This window comes from Eulemur rufifrons, chromosome 20 (genome assembly GCF_041146395.1).
Source record: "Eulemur rufifrons isolate Redbay chromosome 20, OSU_ERuf_1, whole genome shotgun sequence".
NCBI classification, from domain to species: domain Eukaryota; kingdom Metazoa; phylum Chordata; class Mammalia; order Primates; family Lemuridae; genus Eulemur; species Eulemur rufifrons.
This window is the reverse complement of record NC_091002.1, coordinates 9,898,462-9,920,422: the sequence shown is the minus strand read 5'-3', so window position 1 is coordinate 9,920,422 and position 21,961 is coordinate 9,898,462. Positions and strand designations below refer to the sequence as shown.

The 21,961-nt window shown below is 42.5% G+C and overlaps 1 protein-coding gene and 1 pseudogene across 3 annotated transcripts in view; both read left to right on the top strand.

Moving 5' to 3' along the window:
• The window catches only part of DZANK1 (double zinc ribbon and ankyrin repeat domains 1), a 78,103-nt gene extending 60,649 nt beyond the window's left edge, over positions 1 to 17,454 (top strand). For all 3 annotated transcript variants that reach the window (XM_069495658.1, XM_069495660.1, XM_069495661.1), the window contains 8 exons: positions 3,230 to 3,333; positions 5,293 to 5,367; positions 7,190 to 7,286; positions 7,726 to 7,826; positions 11,349 to 11,429; positions 12,275 to 12,402; positions 15,937 to 16,011; positions 16,460 to 17,454. In XM_069495658.1, coding sequence (XP_069351759.1) covers positions 3,230 to 3,333; positions 5,293 to 5,367; positions 7,190 to 7,286; positions 7,726 to 7,826; positions 11,349 to 11,429; positions 12,275 to 12,402; positions 15,937 to 16,011; positions 16,460 to 16,625 — 827 coding nt within the window. In that variant the 3' untranslated portion in view covers positions 16,626 to 17,454. The remainder of the gene's footprint in view (positions 1 to 3,229; positions 3,334 to 5,292; positions 5,368 to 7,189; positions 7,287 to 7,725; positions 7,827 to 11,348; positions 11,430 to 12,274; positions 12,403 to 15,936; positions 16,012 to 16,459) is intronic.
• On the top strand, positions 8,861 to 9,650 carry LOC138400922 (large ribosomal subunit protein uL23 pseudogene; annotated as a pseudogene).
• Positions 17,455 to 21,961: the final 4,507 nt, after the last annotated feature.

Below are 21,961 nucleotides of genomic sequence, written 5' to 3'. Positions count from 1 at the left end.
TCTGAACCCTCTGTTTTATGGCCTGCCTCTTCCCCTCAGCAAAATCTGAGCCAATGCTCTGGACCAGGGTGGTGGGGACAATTGTGTTTCTCTCAGATGAACACCTTTGCGCCAGGGCCTGGGCACCCAGCAGAGGTGAGTGCAGCTGTAGCCTCTGATCTTCAGGACTCACTTCTGCCAACATAGCACCTGTGCTGAATGAGCCAGGAATAGGTGACCTGGACCCCAGTACTCTACCAGATCAAGGTAGAGGCTCCACCCTATGAGTGGTAGCTGGGCAGAAATAGGGAGCCCCCCGCCTCTTGGCTATATTTGCCCAGAACTTAGCCTGTGCAACAGACAGGTGAGCAGGTTGAGAGATACTGACATCCTGTCCCTTCTAGGAAGATAGTGCAGCCTTTTGACTGGGAGCTGTGAGGGGGCGGAGCCCTGTGTTCTTGGCTACACCTATCTGTAGTAAAGTTTTAATCATGCCCCACTAACAATGTGCAGAAAGGAGTGAGTCATGGTTCAAACACCACAGACTTTTCTGAGTTTTAATATATTTTCTTCATTAAATGTTTCTTCATTTGCTGTATGGCCTTAGAACCATTTCTAGAAACTTTAAATAATGGTTGTTTTTTTTTAACATAGTTTTACTGGGTAGTAGGTCCACAGCAGAAGTTGGTTATTCCCAACTCTTCTTTTGCCCTCTGTATTTCTCTACTGGGAGTCAGAACCCAGTCCACAGTCTGCTTGAGTTCTTCCGGGCATGAGTGTGGTATCAGTTCTGTGGTAGATTGTTTGCAGAGATGGTCAGAATCATTCCTCACATCCTTCCTGCCCTCAAAAGGAAGAGGCTGTTTCTCTTCCTTTGGAATCTGGACTAGCCTTGTGACTTGCTTTGACTGATAGAAAGTGGTAGAAGAGACACCAAGATAGTTCTGGGCCTGGGTTTTACAAGAGCTGAAAGTTTTCATGTACTCTCTAGGAAGCCAGCACTATGTAAAGAAGTTCAGCATAGATTACTGAATGAGGAGAGATGTCATGTGGAGGAGAACAGAGGCAGTCCAGCCAATATTAAATCCAAAGGCTGTAGACATTTGAGTGAGTGCAGACAGCAACTATGAGAAGAGAGAGGCCCAATCATCCCAGCCAGCCCTCAGCAGTTTGTACCATCTTAGCCGAGGTCTCAGCCTTATGGGTAAGATAATCCTGGATCCCCCAGCCCCAGTTGAGATGGCTCAACTGACACCATGTGGAGCAGAGATGAGCCATCCCTGCAGAGCATTGACCACACTCTTGATTCACAGAAGTATGAGCAATAAAATGGTTGATGTTTTAAGCCACTAAGTTGTGGGGTATTTTGTTTGGAAGCAGTGGATGATAGAAACACGTTTTCAGTTTCCTATGGCAGAAGGCAATCCCCTGGAATCCCCTCTTTCAGCCTGAGCTGGAAGGAAACAGACCTTAACCTCTCAGTGGAGGACACACAGTCTTACAATGCCCTTTCCAAAGGGTTTTCACAAGCCCTTTCTCAGTGCTTCTTTGAGAGTTGAGATTTGATGTTGGAAATTTTCTATTGTATACTGATTCTAAGTCAGAACCTCATTTTTTACATACTCCTACATTCATATTTATTTATTTATTTATATATTATCTGTATCCACTAGAATGTTAGCTACACAAGGACAAGAACTTTCTATATCCCAGGCCTAGAATAGTGCATGATGAATAGTAGGTGTTCAATAAATATTTGTGGGATGAATGACTACTTTGTGCCAAACTCTGTGCTAGGCTCAGTATGACCTTTATTGTTATCTCAGTTACCCCTGGCAGACTCTCATGATGCCCTGTGTCAGATATCAGCCTGAGTGATTTCTATGCAGCTATGGTAGAGTTCCACGCATCATTGCTAGCGTGCCTCACCAGATGTGCCCCATCAGCCCTCTTGGCTTTGCTGCCTTTGGCTTTCTCCCCAACAGCAGCTGCCTCTCCATGGGCAGGTACAACTCAGAAGTGCTGGAGAGTAAACACCACTGGGGCTACTCTCACACCTGGGGAAAGAAGCCAGAGAGCAAATCCCTCCGTTTCTCTGTCCTTCAGTGGACAACTCTGGGGCATGTTCTGCATGGTTCCTCATGGGTCCCCGGCAGGATCATGCCCCAGCATCCCACAGTATTGGCCAGTTTTTAACACATTCCATCTTCCCTCCCTTCCCTATTTTGCACTTCCTACTTCATCACATGTGCAACCCAGGATCACCTTCCAAAGAAACCACCTGTCCTAAGCCTTTATCTCAGGCTCTGCTTACAGGGTAACCCAAACTAAGACACTTAGGTTCTCTTAATGTCACAATAATGTGGGAGGGAGGAGGTATTAGTTTCACTTTGTAGGTAAGGAAAATAAGGCTTAATGAGATTTAAATGTCTGGCTCAAGATTACTAATCTAATAAATGGTAGATTTAGGGTCTAAATGCAGGCTTGTCTGAACTCAAATTCATGGGCTTTTTCCACTACACCATGCTGGGTGACCTTGGAAAAACCACCTACTTGCTCTCAGTGTCCTCATTGGTAAAATGATGAGGTGGGATCCAACGTGGGTTTGCAGACTCAAGTGGCCACAAGGCACAACAAGGAAGTAAAGACAGGCAGCTGGGCCCGCAGGGGGTATGTCTGGCTGGAAGGCCGGCCCCTGTCCACCGCGGCCAGCTGCTCCTCCACCCCAGGCCCAGAGCCTGTGCAGGAAGGCAGGCCCACTGCTGCATCTTCCACCTACGTGTGAGAAACCAGACGTCAGCCCCGTGTGAAATCTCCCAAGTTTTTAATGATGGCAACTAATTTAAATGTGTTTTAAACCCTCCGCAGGCAGGAAAGGGGCCCAAGGTAACTTTTTAGAATGATGGAAATGCCCCATATATTGAATGGGATGCATACATTTGACAAAACTCAAAATGTACATTTAAAGTATTATGTAAGTTATATGTGGGGATAGAATCGTAGAAAAAGAAAAGAGCCCACATGTGGTGATAGAAATATGTTCTTTTGAGATTCTGTGATTAATCATGTGTCACAAGAAGCTGTGGGGGGATGGAACTTACTCCAGTGCATACCCGAGGTTCAGTAAGGAAAAACCATCACAAAGTTTGCCAGAGGAAAATAACCTCCATGGGGACGTGTATTCCACCCTAGCATTTTTCTTCCTTAGCTTCAGAATTATCCAGATGACTGGGTTTCTCTTCTTTTTTAGGATACTGGAGAAAACAGTTGGAGCACATCTCTGCTCACCTCCGTTCTTATGCTCAGAACAACCCTGAATTCCGGGCCTTGATTGCAGAACCCAGGATGGGTAAGGTGAGTAAGATGGAACTTTCACTCCAGAAGCATTCATGGGATCAGGCTAAAGGTACCCTCCATGGACTTGGCCCCAAATTACATCTGCTTGACTCCTTCCTCTTTCCTGCTCTGCTTCCCACACTTGCTTACTCTTCTCTCATGTGAGCTCTGCCCTCATAAACCGTTTGCACATGAGGGTTGTCTCAGGGTCTGCTTCTGGGGCACCTGACCTAAGACAGTAAGATTCTGAATATCTCATGGTTAGATGCCATATGCTGTGGGAAACCTGAGGGTCAGAGCTAAAAACCCAGAACAGTTTAGTCCAGCCAAATTGTGCACTTAAATCATACAGTGTTAAAATATAGCAAGAAAAGATAAATAAATAAAAATTTAAAAATAAAATATAGCAATATTAATCATAAGAGTGACCATTTAATAGTACATTGAGTTTCAGCATCATGTTCATCATTCTAGTCCTCATAACAAACCTATGAGGGAGGAGTATTAACTTTGTGGCAGTTTTATTAAAAAATGGCCACAAATTCTTTGAAAGTCTTCCCTCAAACAGTAGAATCTATGTCCCCTTACCTTGAATCTGGGTGGGCTTGTGACTGTTCAACTAATAAAGTATGGTGGAAGTGATGCTGTGGGACTTCCAAGGCGTGGCCCAGTAAGGTCACGTGGCTTTCTCTTGCTTGGCTCACTCACCTCCAGCACTCCTTAGAGTCAGCCACCATGCTGCGAGAAGTCCAAGCCACATCCAGCCACCTCTAGCCATTGAATCTCCCCAGCTGAGGCCTCAGACATGTGGAACAAAGACAAGCTATCGCTGCTGTGCCCTTTCTGAATCCATGAACATGATAAAGTGGTGGTTATTTAATGCCATTAAGTTTGGGGTGGTTTTTACACTACAGTAGATAATCAGAACAAGCCTTATTTGACACCCAGGAAAACTGAGGCTCCAAGAAGTTTGGTGACCTGCCCAAGGTTATACTGCTTGGTCTCAGGGGATTCAGAACTTTCTCAGGGGATTCAGAACTTTAAGCAGGTCTGTCAGACCCCAAGCCCCATGCCCTTTCTTTGGCACTACATCACTATTTGAGAGACACCTCTGTGACAGCACCTTTCCTCTGTCACAAGACTAGAAGGCACCTTTTAAAATAGACTTTCTACTCCTCTGCCACCAAATAGGCAAACATTGAAACTGTCTCATTCTCAAGTATTGGTCAATTTCTTTTGATAATCTATTTTGGTAGTTTATAAATTCTTTGACCTAATCTGGAAGTTTGCAAACTATGGCCTATGGGGCAAATCTGGCCTGCTGCTCATTTTTATAAATAAAGTTTTATTGGATCACGGTTATACCCATTTATTTACTTGTAATCTGTGCTTGTTTTGTGCTACAACAGCAATGTTAAATTTGCATGATAGAGAACATATGGCCTTCAAGACCATAAATAATAAATAAATTATTTATTATCTGACCCTTTCTGAAAAACATTTTCTACTCCCTGGTTGAATCTAAATTCCTGTCACTACTTACATAGAAAACTGCTCAATTTTGATACTTGTCCCTTAATTGCCAAGGGCCTACCCCTAGTCCCTACCAGAATGCGTTTTCCAGAGTGACATCTAGTCATGTAGTTTGATTAAAGTGTGTCTCTTGAAGGAGATATAAATTTGGATCTTGCTTTCTTACCCAGTCTGGCAGTCTCTGTCCTTTGATAAGAGTATTTAGTTTATTTATAATTAGTGGAAATAAAGATATGTCTGAATTTGGGTCTGCCACTTTGTTCTTTGTTTTGTATTTATCTCATCTAGTTTTTGTTCCTCTGTTTCTCTTTTCCTACCTCCTTTTGTGTTAATTAAATATTTGATTAAATTCCGAGTTTAACATCTCAAAATTTCTAGGCTATTGCTCAAGGCAATGAGTCCCACCCCCATAGTTATGAATTCTCTCTAAAACTCTCTTAAAAGCTGCTGTCTGCTACTGTCCATGAAGATGGTTATGAAGTTAGCATCAGGCTGAATTATAATCAAGTCTCAAACAAGGTAAGCAAGCCTTCAGAAGTTATTCATTTGAGAATTGAATGAAGTAGTAAATGTGGCTTACAAGTTATAGAAGTGCCTCTGTGTAATCCGTAGGAAGGAAAAGTTACAAATATTATGAAAGTTGACTATAGACTAGCAGTTTCACAGAATTAGATAAATAATTGATTTAAACCTCAGAGAAGCCAGCTTTCAGGCACATAAAGATATAGTAAGAACAGGAATTGTCCTGTAGTTCTCAGGCTTTATTCATACTCTGATGATATTCATAGTCTGATGATAGATATGTCTGTGATACAACTGATTTGGGGGAAGACTGACAAAAATGTTTGCCGATATGCACATTGACCTATTTCGTTTTATAAAATAAACCAAATTTTGTGGCCATGTTACCCTTGATCATCCCTTTTATATGGTGACTCGGACGTTGTCATAGAGCCCGTAAGTGTGTAACAAACATTAATTGATTAATTTTAGTGGCTTTAGTTTCTTTGGATAAGAAGTCAGAATATACAAAAGAATGTTTAATGGATTAAGAAGATGAGTAAGGAAGGCAGGGAAAAGGAGGGGAACTAATATTTATTAGGCTCTGGCTATATGCCTAGCAAGGTACTAATGGTGTTGGTAGAATCAGGATAGAAACATGGGCCCTGCCTAACTCAAGGGGAGGCTGGGAGTATCAAACAGGCTAATGCCCATGAAAGTGCTTTGAAACCAGGGAAAACACTCAATGCTGTGTTTTCAGCTGTGTGGCTAAAGCACAGCGTGGATCTGGAGGGAAGTGGGTCAGGGCAGAAGAAGGAGCTGAATGAGCAGGTGATCAAAAGAGAAATCTAGCTATAGCTTGATCCAGGGGGAGCTCTGGAGCATGAATCACACCACAAAGTTGTCCCCAGTTGAGGCCGGGAGGGCAGGGGGCATAACCTGTAGGTCAAGGCAGCGCCCATCTACTGAGGGCAGTTCACTGGGGAGGAGGGTCCAGCAGTGAGCTGTCAGCAGCCACACAGCAGCTGGATGAGTAACCTGGCTGGCGGGTGGGAACTGGGCGGGCTGACAACAGCATCTACCACATGGTGTCAATCAAGTAGAAGTGGAGTAATTGTCCCCAGGTTTGAGGACTCTTTTTTCTTAGCCTTACATATTCTAGTGTTCAGAAGCAGGCACCCACATGAAGGTGGGGCAGGTTGTCCTCCTGTGGAATCGGGCCAGGTGCACATGGAACTCTGTCTGCTGTGTATCTCTCCTCATTTTATAGACACCTGTTTTACCTCATTACTTGTACAGCATCCCTTTGAGGGAGGTCATAATCCTTCCAGGTTACAGGTCAGGAAACTGAGGCTCAGAGAAGTTAAGCAACTTGCTTCTGCCAAGCTGACAAAGCTAGTAAGTGGAAGCCCCAGGATTCACACTCTGCAGCCTGAGGCCTCCCCATCATCCCACCCTGATCCCAAGACACTGAAGGGGGTTAAGCAGGGGAATGACACAATTACTTCTAAACGGTGTATAGGTCACTGGGGCAGCCCCATGGCAGGGAGGTTGGCAGACACCTGTTGGGAGGCTATTGAGATGGTCCCAGTGTGAGAAAAGGAGGCCATGGCAGTAGTGAGGGGGGCAAGAGGGGCCAGACTGAGCTGCTGATTAAGAGGCAGCTAAAGCTCCTGTGGGGCGAGGGAGGAGTCAGGAAGGATGTCCAGGTGTCAGGCTCGAATGTCTGGGTACGTAGACCCATCTTTAGTAAGGAGGAGCAGGTTAGCAGGGAGATCTTTCTTTTTGTTGTGACAAAGCAGCCTCCTCATTTATGATGCTTGAATTTTTTCACCGCTAGAACCTTTACCTGAACAAGGCAGAGAGTTTTAGTGACTACTTCCTGAGCAGTGCCGTCGAGGATGGTCGTGGGCTGTGTGGCAGAAGGTCCAGCTGGGGTGAGTTCTGCCCTTCCAGGGGATGTTAGAATAATTTACTAGGAACACATTGTCTTGGCAAGGATGGCAGAGAATTGCTAAAAATTTGCCAGCTAAATCATGCATGTTACTATTATGTTCCAGCCATTTTTTTTCTCTGGCTTCTCTGAAGTCAGCAGTGAGACTCCCATATAGGGCTTAGGGAGATTCATTTTGGGGGTGGTGCACTTTTGGGCCTAAAACCTGAAGTCCTTTTTAGTACCCTCCTTCCCATCCATTCTCTGGTTCCTGGACAGGGGGATGGCTCCAGGAGTCCCTCCTGCCAGGTTTACTCAAATACAAGTTTCTAGAAAAGCCATTTGGTTCTCTGACTCTAGAGGTGCATGGCAGTAGAAGTGGCTCTTTACATGTGGGGAGTGGAGGAGGGACATCATCTCAGTCCTTAACTCTGGCATTTCAGCAAGTGACTACATCCAGAGTACCTCAGAAACCCCTGAAAAACTCATGAGGGCAAGGAATTTCAAGACCAAAAACTTTCAAGACAAGAAGGAGCAGCTTATAGTAAGTGTCCTCCTTGGTCCTTGTGGTTGTCTTCATCAGCCTATCATTTTCATGTTTTATTTTGACTTTTTTTTAAATGGAAGAATAATCTCCCATTTTCTGTTCCTTTTTTTATAATAGCACATTTTTATTTTATGGAGGCAAAATTCTTTAAAATATCTCAAGATTATGAATTAGAATTATTTTAAAGTTCCCATCAGTTTCCTGAATCATCTGTTTCCTCTGGTATCAGTTCTATCTGCCTATATTTGTCTTTCTTGTTTTTGGTTTGCCTCAAATACATGATGATCCTTGGTGGTTGGGTCATTCAACAAATGAAGGCCTAGTTGGATTAGCACAGGTGCCTGGCATGGCTGCCCAGCATGAATATGTGGGCCCAAAGTCCCTGTGTGAGTGGATGGGCATGTGATGGGACGGAGGTCCCTGGAGGGAGTGTGGGCAGGGAGCAGGGGAGAGCCTTCAGCTCTCCAGTGTTGCCAGTGTAGGTCTTTCCTGTGGTGGTGATGGTATTGGTGGTGTGAAGTGCTTGCTTGTGTTTCAGTTTGGATGGAGCGGTCTTTCCTTTGTTGCCCACCACACCATCCTCTGTATGTTGTGGAGGTTTGGGCTCTGCCCTTCTCCCTTACTGGGCCCCAGTGCTCTCAGTAGAAGCCTTTGTTGGGCAAATGATGTACTTTCTGGAAAACAGTTATTAGGGTTTAAGCCAGGAGCACAAGCCTCCTGCCCTTCTTACTTGGGAGAGATGGGGAAGGACACCAGCTGTCTCAGCTGTTGACAGTGGAGCCCTTAGTAATCTACTTGTGCTTCTGCCTACACCCAACACCTAACCTCCTAATTGATTACTTGGAGCCTCTGCAGGGCTCCCCTGGAGAGAAAAAATACCTCTGGCATCTGCACTGGGTTTTCTTTGCTTTGATTTCCCTGTCAGTTAGATTTCATTTAATTTCAGTCTTCTTGGACTTCCTCAAAATTACCCTTTTAGAGTTTCTCACAGCTTCTAGAGTTTGGTTTTTTGTTTTGAGACAAGGTCTCACTCTGTTACCTAGGCTAGAGTGTAGTGACTTGATCATAGCTCACCAAACTCCTCGGCTCAAGTGAGCCTTCCACTTCAGCATCCCAAGTAGCTGGGACTACCGGTGTGCACCACCACACCCAGCTAAGTCTTTTATTTTTTTGTAGAGATGATGTCTTGCTATGTTTCCCAGGCTGATCTCAAACTTCTGGCTTCGAGTGGTCTTCCCACCTGGGCCTCCCAAAGTGCTGAGATTATAGGTGTGAGCCACCACACTCAGCCAGAGTTTTGTTTTTCAAAACTATATGCCACCCCTTTTCACAAGATGGCGCTGAAAGCGAAGAAGGAAGCTCCTGCCCCTCCCAAAGCCGAAGCCAAAGCAAAGGCTTTGAAGGCCAAGAAAGCAGTGCTAAAAGGCATCCACAGCCACAAAAAAAAGAAGATCCGTACATCACCCACCTTCCGGCGACCAAAGACACTGAGGCTCCAGAGGCAGCTCAGATATCCTCATAAGAGCGCCCCCAGGAGAAACAAGCTTGATCACACTATGCCATCATCAAGTTCCCCTTGACTACTGAGTCTGCCATGAAGAAGATAGAAGACAACAACACACTTGTGTTCATTGTCAAAGCCAAAAAGCACCAGATCAAACAGGCTGCGAAGAAGCTCTATGACATTGATGTGGCCAAGGTCAACACCCTGATCAGGCCTGATGGAGAGAAGAAGGCATATGTTCGACTGGCTCCCGATTATGATGCTTTGGACGTTGCCAACAAAATTGGGATCATCTAAACCGAGTCCAACTGGCCACTTCGCCAATTCTAAATATATTATCTTTTCACCTTAAAAAAAAATATATATATATATATATGCCATGAATAATTCCAAAGGGAGCTTTGGAGAAAGGGGCAGTGGATGCCCTTGCTCCATCCCCACCTTGCCATTAGTTGGTCCTCTTTAGCTGCAGTACAGAGATATGATGTGGAGCAAACCTCAAGGCCTGGGCCCCGGGCCAGAGCTGGACATGGGCACAATGTCGGGTGCTTCCCTCGACCTTGAGCTACACCACGAGGTTCTGGAGACATCCATCCTCGGCAGTGCATGCACCATTGCCCAGCTTGCACCCTGATTCCTCTGAAGGCAGGGACTCTGTTCTTTATCTTGTTTTCCCTACCACATTCTTTGCATATAGGAAACACCAATAAATTTGGGGAAAAGATTTTAAAATTGTTTTAACTTTTATTGCTTATGATTTCCTATATTCTCTATCTTCTCCCAGTTTGAAATATTAATGAGTATAAAAGAAGTATAGAGTTCCATAAACTTAGCAATTCACAATTTTGGAGACTACCCACTTACTCTGTGTGTGCCCTGAATCTCCCATTGCTATATGCCTTTATTTTCTCATTTGCATTTAGAGGATAAGTATCAGAAGCTATAACATTTGTTTGCTTATTCGGTGATTATTTTTGAGCCCACATATTAATATACGAGGCACTGTTTAAATAAAATACAAACAACAGACATAAAGGTCTCAGATTTCATGAAGCTTACATTCTAGTGTACTGCACTACATTTTCCCATAAGGAATGGAATTCCGTATGAAGAATCATTCCCCAAGACCCCCTCCTGGGGGTTTAGAGATTAGAGTACCTTGTTCTAAGCTATGCACCAGCAAGCTGGGGGCAGTGAGGTAAGGCGGCACAGGGATCTTCTTCTGAAAGGCTTAAGGGCCTTGACCAATGTCCTCATCCTCATGGCTTCCCAGGGAGCCAGGGAGGGGTAGGTGTTATTTCCACTTTACAAACAGAAATGGTGGTCCCATGACCCCCACAGTCATGCCGGGGACGCAGGAGCAAAACATCCTGAAAGTACGTGTCCTGCCTAGGTGGCTTCCTTTAGCCTTCCAGCATTTTAAATCCTTTATAAATCCTTTATATATAAAGAATGATTATATGAAGATGAATTTCATGGCATTTAAGAAATATAAAAAGATAAATTCTTCAGATTTCTGATGATAAATGAGAGCTTTTGTTTTCCTAACGAGAGGTCAACTTTATTGGCTCACTGACTCCCTAGATGAGCACACTTTCTGAGCTATCGTGCTTAGGCTGACCTTGAATGCTTTATGAAGCATGCAAGGTAAATTTTAGGATTCATCTGATTCCTCTTCTTAGAAACAGTCACAATAAAGCTAGTGTAGAGTTTCTGGGGTTTTGTAAGGTTTTTCATTGCATCTCTGTCTTAATATAAAACAATGTCTGTGTGGTGACCTTGCCCAAAGCAAGGTTTCACCAAATGTCAGCAAAATTGACATTAGATGTGGATGTTTGTGCTGTAGGCTCTTGAAGACCACACACGTGCACACTCACACATGCACACACTCACCGGTCCCCAGGACTCAGAATTCAACCTTGGAGAGGAAGTGTTTGCCTTGAGTGTTGAGCCTGGGACTTGATAGTAAAACTATTTTGAGATGGTGGGAATGACCATATTCTGTAATCCCACAGCCTGAAAACAGACTCCTGCTGAAGGAAGTCGGACCAAAAGGGGAAGGAAGAGTCTCTGTGATTGAACAGCTGCTGGATGAAGTAAGTGTGACCAAAAGAACAAGTTGCTGAAGAGTTCAGCCTGGCATTCCACCCCTAGCTCTTTAGGATGGAAGTTTTGTTCACCAGTATGGAAATTCTACTACCCTTTAATGAAAAACTGTTTGGGAATGGAGTAAATGGCTAGTGAAAAGCTTTATGATAATTCTTACCTGTTAATTTTATTTATTGATTAATTGATTGATTGAGGCAGAGTCTCGCTTTGTTGCCCAGGCTAGAGTGAGTGCCGTGGCGTCAGCCTAGCTCACAGCAACCTCAAACTCCCGGGCTCAAGTGATCCTCCTGCCTCAGCCTCCCGAGTAGCTGGGACTACAGGCATGCGCCACCATGCCCAGCTAATATTTTCTATATATTTTTAGTAGAGACGGGGTCTCGTTCTCGCTCAGGCTGGTCTCGAACTCCTGTCCTCGAGCGATCCTCACGTCACGGCCTCCCAGAGTGCTAGGATTACAGGCGTGAGCCATCGCGCCTGGCCTTTCTTGTTAATTTTATAGCAAAGAAAGTAGGCAGACAAGCATACATGAACCCAAGGAACATGCATGAAGGAGGACAGAATCCATGGCCTGTGACCCCATGCGACCTTCAGCCTGAGTTTCCTCAAAAAGCAAGGTCATCAGGGTGCCTGTCTCCCCCGCTGTCAGGTGACTCGAAGCTCTGTCCATTCTAGGTTAGATCTTAACATTCCTGATTCTTCTCTTCTTTAATCTAAGAGCAGTTTAGTTCCATCAGCTCTTTAATAGGACTCTTGTTACACTCAATAGGATGGCTGTTGGATGCTGTTGAGTGCAGGGTTTTGTGGCGAGTTTGTTCTTTTCCATATCCTGCAGGGTGCAGACCCCAACTGCTGTGATAAGGAAGATCGACCTGTGATAACTGTGGCTGTTGTGAATAACCACCATGAAGTGATTCCAGTTCTCGTGCAGAGAGGAGCAGACATTGACCAGCAGTGGGGACCGTAAGTGACAGGCTTGGAAGGGGAGCTGAGGCAGGCCCTGCTCCAGAGTCAGCCCATACACACGACCTTATTTGGTTTAAACCACTTACAAGCTGGGCCACTTAAACCTGTTTCAGCCTTACTTAGTAAGAGGCCTAATGACTTCTGTTTTCCAACACTGGGTAAAACAAAATTTTAAAAATGAACTATTAGGTTGCCTAATTTAGTAGCTTTTATAAATAATGATACATTTTGTTAACTCACAAATTTATAATGGCTGGGGCCAGCAAATCCTTAGCCATTGGGGCGTTTAGCAATGTTTTAATCATGATCTGCACTAAGGAAAGAGAGATCCCAGTAAATTCCCTGTAGAAATATACCAATGAAGTTAATGCAGCAAGAAAACATTACACAGTTGTCTCCAGATACCAATGCCACCAGGGAGGAGGCTGGTACATCTGGCTTCACCTCTTGCTCTCCCGTTGCCCTGTTTTCCCACCTGTGAAACAGGACGGAGTAGTACCAAGTCATACTACTTCCTGTCCCTATCTTAGTCCAGTCCTGCCTCACGACTTCTCCTAGCCTTAAGATTCTGTGGTTCTCTTGCAAATTACTTTGAAAACCTGGGCTGAAAGTTCCTTGAGTATGGATCATTCATGTTTAACACTTACATCCTGCTGACCAAGTTGTTGAAGTAAGTCTTCTAGGGATATCACAGGTATCTCAACACCTGTGGCCTCCGGTATTCTTAGTAAGACAAGGTCAAGGCCCGGATCAGCAAAACATGCTGCTGTGTATGTCAAGCCACTGCAGAGGCCAACATATCAATAGCTTTGCTTCTATTAGTCTCTGTTTCAAAATTTTCTCTAGTGTTGTTATTCAAAATATCTCCTTGTTAATGTTTCTATTTGCATTTTTATAAGTTTCTATCCCACAGGAAAGTTATATTAATAGACATTATCCCTTTTTTAGTTTTATTTTATAGCAGAATGTTTGGTACGTTGGTAAAGCTTTGATGGCTGGAATATACTTTCTCAAGTTTTCTTAAGGTTTACATTTATCATACTGTGTCAGCTTCTTCATTTATCCCACACTGTTGTATTTTTGTCATTATTAATAAAAATGATGCTATGTTGTCTTGTGTTAAGGTATATTTTATATTTTTATAATCAAAAAAGCTTTGGGCATTTAAGTATAATGTTTTATGGTTGATACAAAAATCACTTGAACATGTTATTGATATGAATTGATATGTTAAGTATGATGAATCCTGGCTTTTGTTCCTCACTTTGCATGTTTGCTTCATCACCATTCTACAAATTGACCTGTAGCCACATGTGATCCCCCTGCATGTCTGTAAAGTCTGACACTGGTTATACTCATCTATCTGAATGGGGTATAACAGCCCTTTGTTGCTCCCACTGTATTGGTACGGTTACAGTGAGCGCTACTTACTTAGTTCATGTGCTGGTGGTGGTGGCGGTGGGGAGCCAGACTAGTGACTTTCCCGCAAATGGAGCACAGGGATCTCTCCTTTCTTTTCAGTGATCGCCAGTAGAGGAAAGTAGCTTCCCCCCCGCCCCCAGAGCCAAATTCTGCTAAGTCTGGTTCATATCCATTAGTCTGAAGAGTTTAGGCCTGCATCAGCTTGGCCTCTGCCCCACAGCTACACCTCTGTAGATCCAGGAACGTGACTTCAAGGTTCCATCCATCCCACTGCTCTTAGGTGTATGCCATCCAGAGATCTGGCTTTACTGTGAGAGAGGTTCAACAAGTTGTTCCTCAGCAAACAAGGATTAAAATCCTCTCCCCAGTCCAAGCGTGTTTGGCTAGTGGAGCCTATGCGGTCTCTACACAGAATAACTTCGGTGAAGCAGCTTGGCAGTTGGCAGAAAGCCCCAGGTGTATATCCTTCCCACCAGTGTGAACTCATAATCTGAGAAAAAGAATGGCTAAGGAGAAATCCACATCATCCACTGAAGCTGATGCCTCTTACCAGCAGACTTCAGAAACACAGACTTAAGGTCTCAGTAGGAGAGAGACAGAGAAGTGTTGTTTGGTTTTGGACAATAGCTGCCCTCTGCCCCAGTAGCCAAGAGAGGAAGATGCCACCCTCAGTCTACTTCTTAGAGGTTCAGCAGTAGAGATTTATTCTATTAGGTAATTCAGTATTTTCAAGGGGAGAATATACCTTAATCCAGATTTCAATCAACAGTTTGAATTATTTATGTATTAATAGTAAAGTTTCTTTAAAATACAAATTGAGGAACACCATAGTATACCCACTGTACAAACCGTGCTCTAGAAGGTCTGATGAGATAATACTGGGGTATCACTTCTAGTCTGAAACATGGGGTCCTTAACAAGAAGGTGTTTTCCATCTAGTGACCTTGCCATATAGCAATTAAGTTGTTTGAGGAGCAATGTATAAAATTAGAGTTGGCAGAGTCGCAATTCTGCGTGTTCCAAAACTGAACTGTGGTTACTCAGAAAATAGCCAGCACAGAAAATCTAGCCATCAGCAAACCCCCATTCAGGAAATAGAGTGAACACTCTTCTCTCGGTTTTGGGAGAATTGTGAAGGAAGAAGATCATAAGTCCACTTAGGAGATGTGGCAACCCTATTAGTGTATCCGAGTTCAAATGGCAAATGCCTTACAAAGACCCAAGGAACTTCAGGGGTGAAGTGACAGACAGTTCAGCAATATGCTGCTCGGGAGAAAGGAAGGATGAAAGATAAGGAGATTGGTGTCACTGTTGTGATTGGGACGTCCTTCATCAGTGCTTCCACAGCGTGCTGTGCTCCCCTCCATCCCACACTGACAGCTGAGTCCTCTCAGTCCCCTGAGACGGAGAAGCACTGTGTCACATGTGACCTCGCGTCTCTGACTCTGGCACAGATGAGGGCACCAGGCTGACATTCCCATGTGCTAAATAGATGAAGAAATAAATCAGAGTGGCTAAGAGCCAGGTGGAGACGATCTGCCTGCCATCTCAGGCTTGCCCTTTGTGTTCTAAGATTGGTGTTTATTTTCATATCATGCTAGCCAAACTTACTAGTGTCAAGGTCATTTTCCCCAAATAAAAACAGGAGCCTCAGCCCTAAAAATCTTTTATCATATAGGCAATGCCTAAGAGGCCCAAGCCAATGCTGACACTATGTCCAATATGTTCTATAAATTCTTGCAGGAAATTTACTGAAATAGAATTTATTAGCATTGAGTAAATCATCTACAAACCAGATCCTTATAGGTTCCTCATATTGAAAAATGAATGTGTGTATAGACTTTTTACTTTCTATCTAATGTCAAAGCTTACCCTCCATCACAGTATTTCTCCAAGGGAAGGGCATAGAGAGGAGACCTGAGATTTTCCCAGGTTAGTTAAATAGGTCAGTGAATAAAACCAAGGCCCCTTGGGTCATATGCACCCTCTGCAGTTTTCTGAGGATGCTAGCTAAAGATTCATCCATGATTTTTTTCCCCTTAAACAGGCTCAGAAATACAGCTCTTCACGAAGCAAAGATTCATCCATGATTTTTTTCCCCTTAAACAGGCTCAGAAATACAGCTCTTCATGAAGCAACTTTACTTGGCCTGGCAGGAAGGGAGAGCATCACCACTCTACTGGGGTACGTTCTCTGACCTCTGGCGGGCACTTCTTAGGGCCACAGCAATCTTCCCACTGACCTGTAGTGATTTTAGAGGGTCCCTAGTTCCTGAACCACTGTCCCTGTGACTGGAGGCCCCCATATCATCATGGCCCGCAGGGCACTAAGGGCTTTTCAAAGCACAATGAAAATGTTGCCCCCATTAAACATCCTTGTTTGTAGGACTTTAATGCAATGGGAACCAATGGCCAGGGTTGGCAATTGAACATTTGCAAATCACAGAGCCCCTTAAAAGTTCTCAGTGTAGAGCCACCCATGAGAGCTGAAGTCCTGATGGCCTCTTGGGGACAGGTTTGGGAGGTGGGATCAGGAGGTGCCCAGATTGGGCTTTGTGGCAGGGGAGAGTTGGGCCCTCAGGGTCGTGTACTGAGTCCTTCATTGTACCTCTATTTTCCCATTTCCTCCACAGATGCAATGCAAGCATCCAAAAGAAGAATGCAACAGGCCAGACGGCATATGACCTGGCTCTGAGCATTGGGGATGACCTTATCTCCTCACTCTTTGCTGCTAAGTTTGGCCAAGGGCTTGAGGACCAGCTCGCCCGACCCAGGAGCCTCAGCCTGGATGACCGTTAGGCCTGAGGCACACAGCCCTGGATATTTGTTCATTTCTTTCTGAAATGTGTATTTGAGTTTAGAACTTGAGTTTGAGAGGAACTCATAAGATTCTTTTTGTATTTATTTTTAATTTCCAATCATGTTCCTTCCAATCTTTTTTTTTTGTTTGTTTTAGCATATTACGTGGGTACAGATGTTTAGGTTACATATATTGCCTTTGCCCCACCTGGGTCAAAGCTTCAAGCATGTCTATCCCCCAGACAGTGTGCACCGTACCCATTAGGTGTGACTATACCCATCCCCTCCTCCCCACTCCCACCTGCCCGATACCCAGTGAATGTTACTACTATGTGTGCACGTAAGTGTTGATCAGTTAATACCAATTTGATGGTGAGTACATGTGGTGCTTGTTTTTCCATTGTTGTGATGCTTCACTTAGTAGAATGGGCTCTAGCTCTTTCCAGGATAATACAGTAGGTGCTAGATCACTTGTTTTTTGTGGCTGAGTAGAACTTCATGGTGTATATATATATATACCACATTTTATTAATCCACTCATGTATTGCTGGGCCCTTGGGTTGTTTCCATGTCTTTGCAGTTGTGAATTGTGCTGCTATAAATATTCAAGTGCAGATGTCTTTTTTATAGAATGTCTTTTTTTCCTTTGGGTAGATACACAGTAATAAGATTGCTGGCTTAAATGGTAGTTCTACTTGTAGCTCTTTGAGATATCTCTATATTACTTTCCACAGAGGTTGTACTAGTTTGCAGTCCCACCAGCAGTGTAGGAGTGTTCCTATCTCTCCACATCCACGCCAACATTTTTTGTTTTGGGACTTTTTGATAAAGGCCATTCTCACTGGAGTTAAGTGATATCTCATTGTGGTTTTGATTTGCATTTCCCTAATGATTAGAGATGTTGAGCATTTTTTCATATGTTTGTTAGCCATTAGTCTATCTTCTTTTGAAAAGTTTCTGTTCATGTCCTTTGCCCACTTTTTAATGGGATTGTTTGATTTTTTTTCTTCCTGATATTCCTGAGTTCTGTATAGATTCTGGTTATCAGCCCTTTATCAGATATGTAGCATGCGAATATTTTCTCCCATTTTGTGGGTTGTCTGCTCTTGTGATAGTTTCTTTGGCTGTGCAGAAGCTTTGTAATTTGATCAGGTCCCATTTATTTAATTTTGTTGTTGCTGTGTTTGCTTTTGGGATCTTCTTCATAAATTCTTTGCCTAGGCCAGTGTCTATAAGAGTTTTCTAACATTTTCTTTTAGAATTCTTATAGTTTCACGCCTTAGGTTTAAGTCTGTTATCTGTTAAGTGAGTTAATTTTTGTGAGAAGTGAAAGGTGTGGATCCTGTTTTAGTCTTCTACATGTGGCTATCCAATTTTCCCAGCACCATTTATTGAATAAGGATTCTTTTCCCCAGTGTATGTTTTTGTCTGCTTTGTCAAAGATTAGATGGCTATATGAGGATGGTTTTATATCTGGATTCTCAGTTCTGTTCCACTGGTCTGTGTCCCTGTTCTTGTGCCAATACCAAGCTGATTTAATAACCATAGCCTTGTAGTATAGTTTGAAGTCTGGTAAATTAATACCTCCCATTTTGTTCTTATTGCCTAAAATTGCTTTTGCTCAACAGGGTCTTCTTTGGTTCCATACAAAGCATAAAATTCTTTTTTGTATATCTGTGAAAAATGATGTTTAATTTAATAGAGATTGCATTGAATCTGTAAATCACTTTGGGTAGTATAGACATTTTAACAATGTTGATTCTGCTGATCCATGAGCATGGTATGGTTTTCCACCTGTTTACATCATCTGCTATTTCCTTACTCAGTGTTTCGTAGTTTTCCCTGTAGAGGTCTTTTACCTCCTTACTTAAATATATTCCTAGGTATTTTATTTTTGTTGTTGCTATTGTGAAGGGCATTGAGTCTTTGATTTGGTTCTCAGTGTGTCTGTTATTGGCATATAGGAATGCTACTGATTTCTGTACAATGATTTTGTAATCCGAGACTTTGCTAAATTTGTTGTCAATTCCAGTAGTTGCATGGCAGAATCTTTGGAGTTTTCTAGATATAAGATCATATCGTCAGCAAAGAGCAATAGTTTGACCTCTTCTGCCCCCATTTGGATGCCCTTGATTTCCTTCTCTCATCTGGTTATTCTGGCTAGGACTTCAAGCACTATGTTGAATAGAAGTAGTGATAGAGGGCATCCTTGTCTGGTTCCAGGTCTAAGCGGGAATCCTTTCAGTTTTTCCCTGTTCAGTATGATGGTGGCTGTGAGTTTGTCATATATGGTTTGTTATCATTTTTAGGTAAGTCCTGTCTGTGCCTATTTTGTTAAGCATTCTTATGATAAAATGATGCTGAATTTTGTTGAATGCTTTTTCTGCATCTATTAAGAGGATCATATGATCTTTGTTTTTATTTCTATTTATGTGGTGAATTACATTTATAGATTTGCATGTGTTCAACCATCCCTGCATCTCTGGGATGAAGCCCACTTGGTCATGATGGATTATTTTTTTGATAAGCTCCTGAATTCAGTTTGCTAGGATTTTTTTTAGAATTTTTACATCTATATTCATAAAGGATATTGGTCTATAGTTTTCTTTTTTTGTTGCATACTTTCCTGGTTTTGGTATCAGGGTGATGTTGGCTTCATGAAATGTGTTGGGGAGGATTCCTTCCTTCTCGATGTTGTGGAAAAATTTCTGCAGGATAGGGACCAATTCTTCTTTGTAGGTCTGGTAAAATTCGGGTGTGAAACCATTTGGTCTGGGATTTTTATTTTTAGGAAGGTTTTTTTATTACCATTTCAATTTTGGTACTTAATATTGGTCTGTTCAGGAATTCTATTGTCCATTTCAGGTTTTTATAGTATTCATAGATTATATTTTGTATTTCCGTGGTATCAGTTGTAATTTCTCCTTTTTCATTCCTGATGGGCCTTATTAGAGTCGTTTCTTTTCTGCTTGTCGTTAATCTAGCAAGAGGCATGTCAATTTTATTTTTTCAAAGAACCAACTTTTTCTTTTGTTAATCTTCTGTATAGTATTTTTATTACTGATTTCATTCAGTTGTGCTCCATTTTTTGTTATGTCTTTTCTTCTGCTGGGTTTGGTGTTGGTTTGCTCCTCCTTTTCCAGTTCTTTGAGATGATTCATTAGATTGTTGATTGGTGATCTTTCTTTCTTTTGTATGTAGGCATTTATGGATATAAATTTTCCTCTCAGGAAGCTTTAGCTGTGTCCAACAGATTTTGATAACTTGTGTCTCGTTTGTCATCTAATTCAAAGAATCTTTTGATTTCCATCTCAGTTTCCTCCTTAACACAATAATCATTCATCAGAAGGTTGTTTAGTTTGCAGGTGTATGTGTAGAGATGAGAGTTTCTGTTGGAGTTGATTTCTAATTTTATTCCACTGTGGTCTGAGAAGATGTATGGTATAATTTCTATTGTTTAAAATTTGTTCAGATATGCTTTGTGTCCTCAATCTTAGAGAATGTCCCATCTGATGAGAAAAACGTATATTCAGTGGGTTTTGGGTAGAATGTTGTATAAATGTTAGGCCCATTTGTTCTAGAGTTCTGTTTAAGTCCGTTGTTTATTTGTTTATTTTCTGTTTGGAGGCTCTGTCCTGTTCTGTCAGAGGGGTATTGAAGTCCCTGGTTATTATGGTGTTGCTGTTTATCATTTTGTTTAGATGAAGTAGGATTTGCTTTATGAATCTGGGTACACCTGAGTTGGTTGCATAAACATTTAGAATTATTATGTCTTCTAATTGAATTGTACCCTTCCTCATTATATCGTGACCATCTCTGTCTTTCATTACTTTCGTTGATTGGAAGACAAAGTTATCTGAAATCAGAACTGCCACGGTAGATTTCTTTTGGCTTCTGTTTGCATGGAATATTGTTTTCCATCCCTTCACCTTGAGTCTGAAAACATCCTTGTGGGTTAGATGTGTTTCCTGAAGACAGCTGATACTTGGCTTGTGTATGTTTATCCATTCGGCCAGCCTATGTCTCTTTAATGGACATTTCAAGCCATTCATATTTATTGAAAGAATAGGTAAGAGGGGCAGATTTCTGTTCATCCTGTTGAGTTGAACTTTGTTGCTTTGTTTTCTGTCTTGAGCCAGTGCGGTATCTGACCTTTGACCTTTAGCTTTTGGATGATTTTATACTGGTGAGTGTTTATTATGCTGATCCATGTGTAACACTGTTTTGAGAATTTCCTGGAAGGTCAGGGAAGGTCTTTATTTCTCCTTTGTATAAGAAACTTAGTTTTTTGCAGGGTGCAAGATTCTAAGGCAGGGCATTATTCTGTTTGAGAAGAGTGAGAATGGGGCCTCACTCTCTTCTGGCTTCTAAGGTCTCAGTTGAGAAGTCTGCAGTTAGTTTGATGAATTTTCCTTTTTAGGTTACCTGCTTCTTTCGCCTTACAGCTCGTAGGAGGGCCTCTTTCATGTTTAGTTTGGCCAGTCTGATGACTAGGCATCATGGTGTCTTCCTGTTTGCAATTAATCTCCCAGGTGTCCTTTGAGCTTCTTGTACCTGGTAATCTAGATTTCTAGCAAGGCCAGGGAAATCTTCCTGCATTATATCCTCAAATAGTTTAGCCGATCCTTATATATTTTCTTCTTCACCCTCAGGGATGCCTATAAGTCTCGTGTTAGGCCTCTTCACATAATCCCACATTTCTTGTAGGCTTTGCTCTTTTCTCTTATTTCTCTGCTCTTATCTCTGCAACTTACTTATTTAATTGAAAGGTTTTGTCTTCAATCCCTGAGATTCTTTCTTCTGTTTGATCTACCCTATTCTTGAGGCCTTCCATTGTGTTTTGTAATTCTTTGAATAAATTCTTCATTTCCAGAAGTTCTGTTTGATTTTTCTTTTATATTTCAATTTATTTACTGAATTTTTCTTCCAACTCCTGGATTTTTTTAATGGTTTCTTTGTGAAGGGTATCCGTTTTCTCTTGCATATCATTGCGTTTTCTTACAATCCATGTTTGAAATTCTTCTGTCATTTTAGTGTTCTGAATTTGGTTGGTATCCACTGATAGAGAGCTAGTCTTCCCCTTTCAGGGTGTGCTTTCCATTTGATTCTTCATACTTCTAGTTGTTTTACTGATTGCTTGCCATCTGGAGCAGCTGTTGCTTCTTACCTTTGGATTTTTGTTTAGTTAATGACGTGCCCAGTTTAGTCTCTGAGCTAGTAGGAGGTGCGTGTGGTTGAGGTTTGACCACACCCTGTATGATGAGTCAGTAAATGCAGTAAAAGGGCATGCAAATTGACCTCCTTGTCAGTAGGTCACGCTTGCTGGGAAGAGCAAG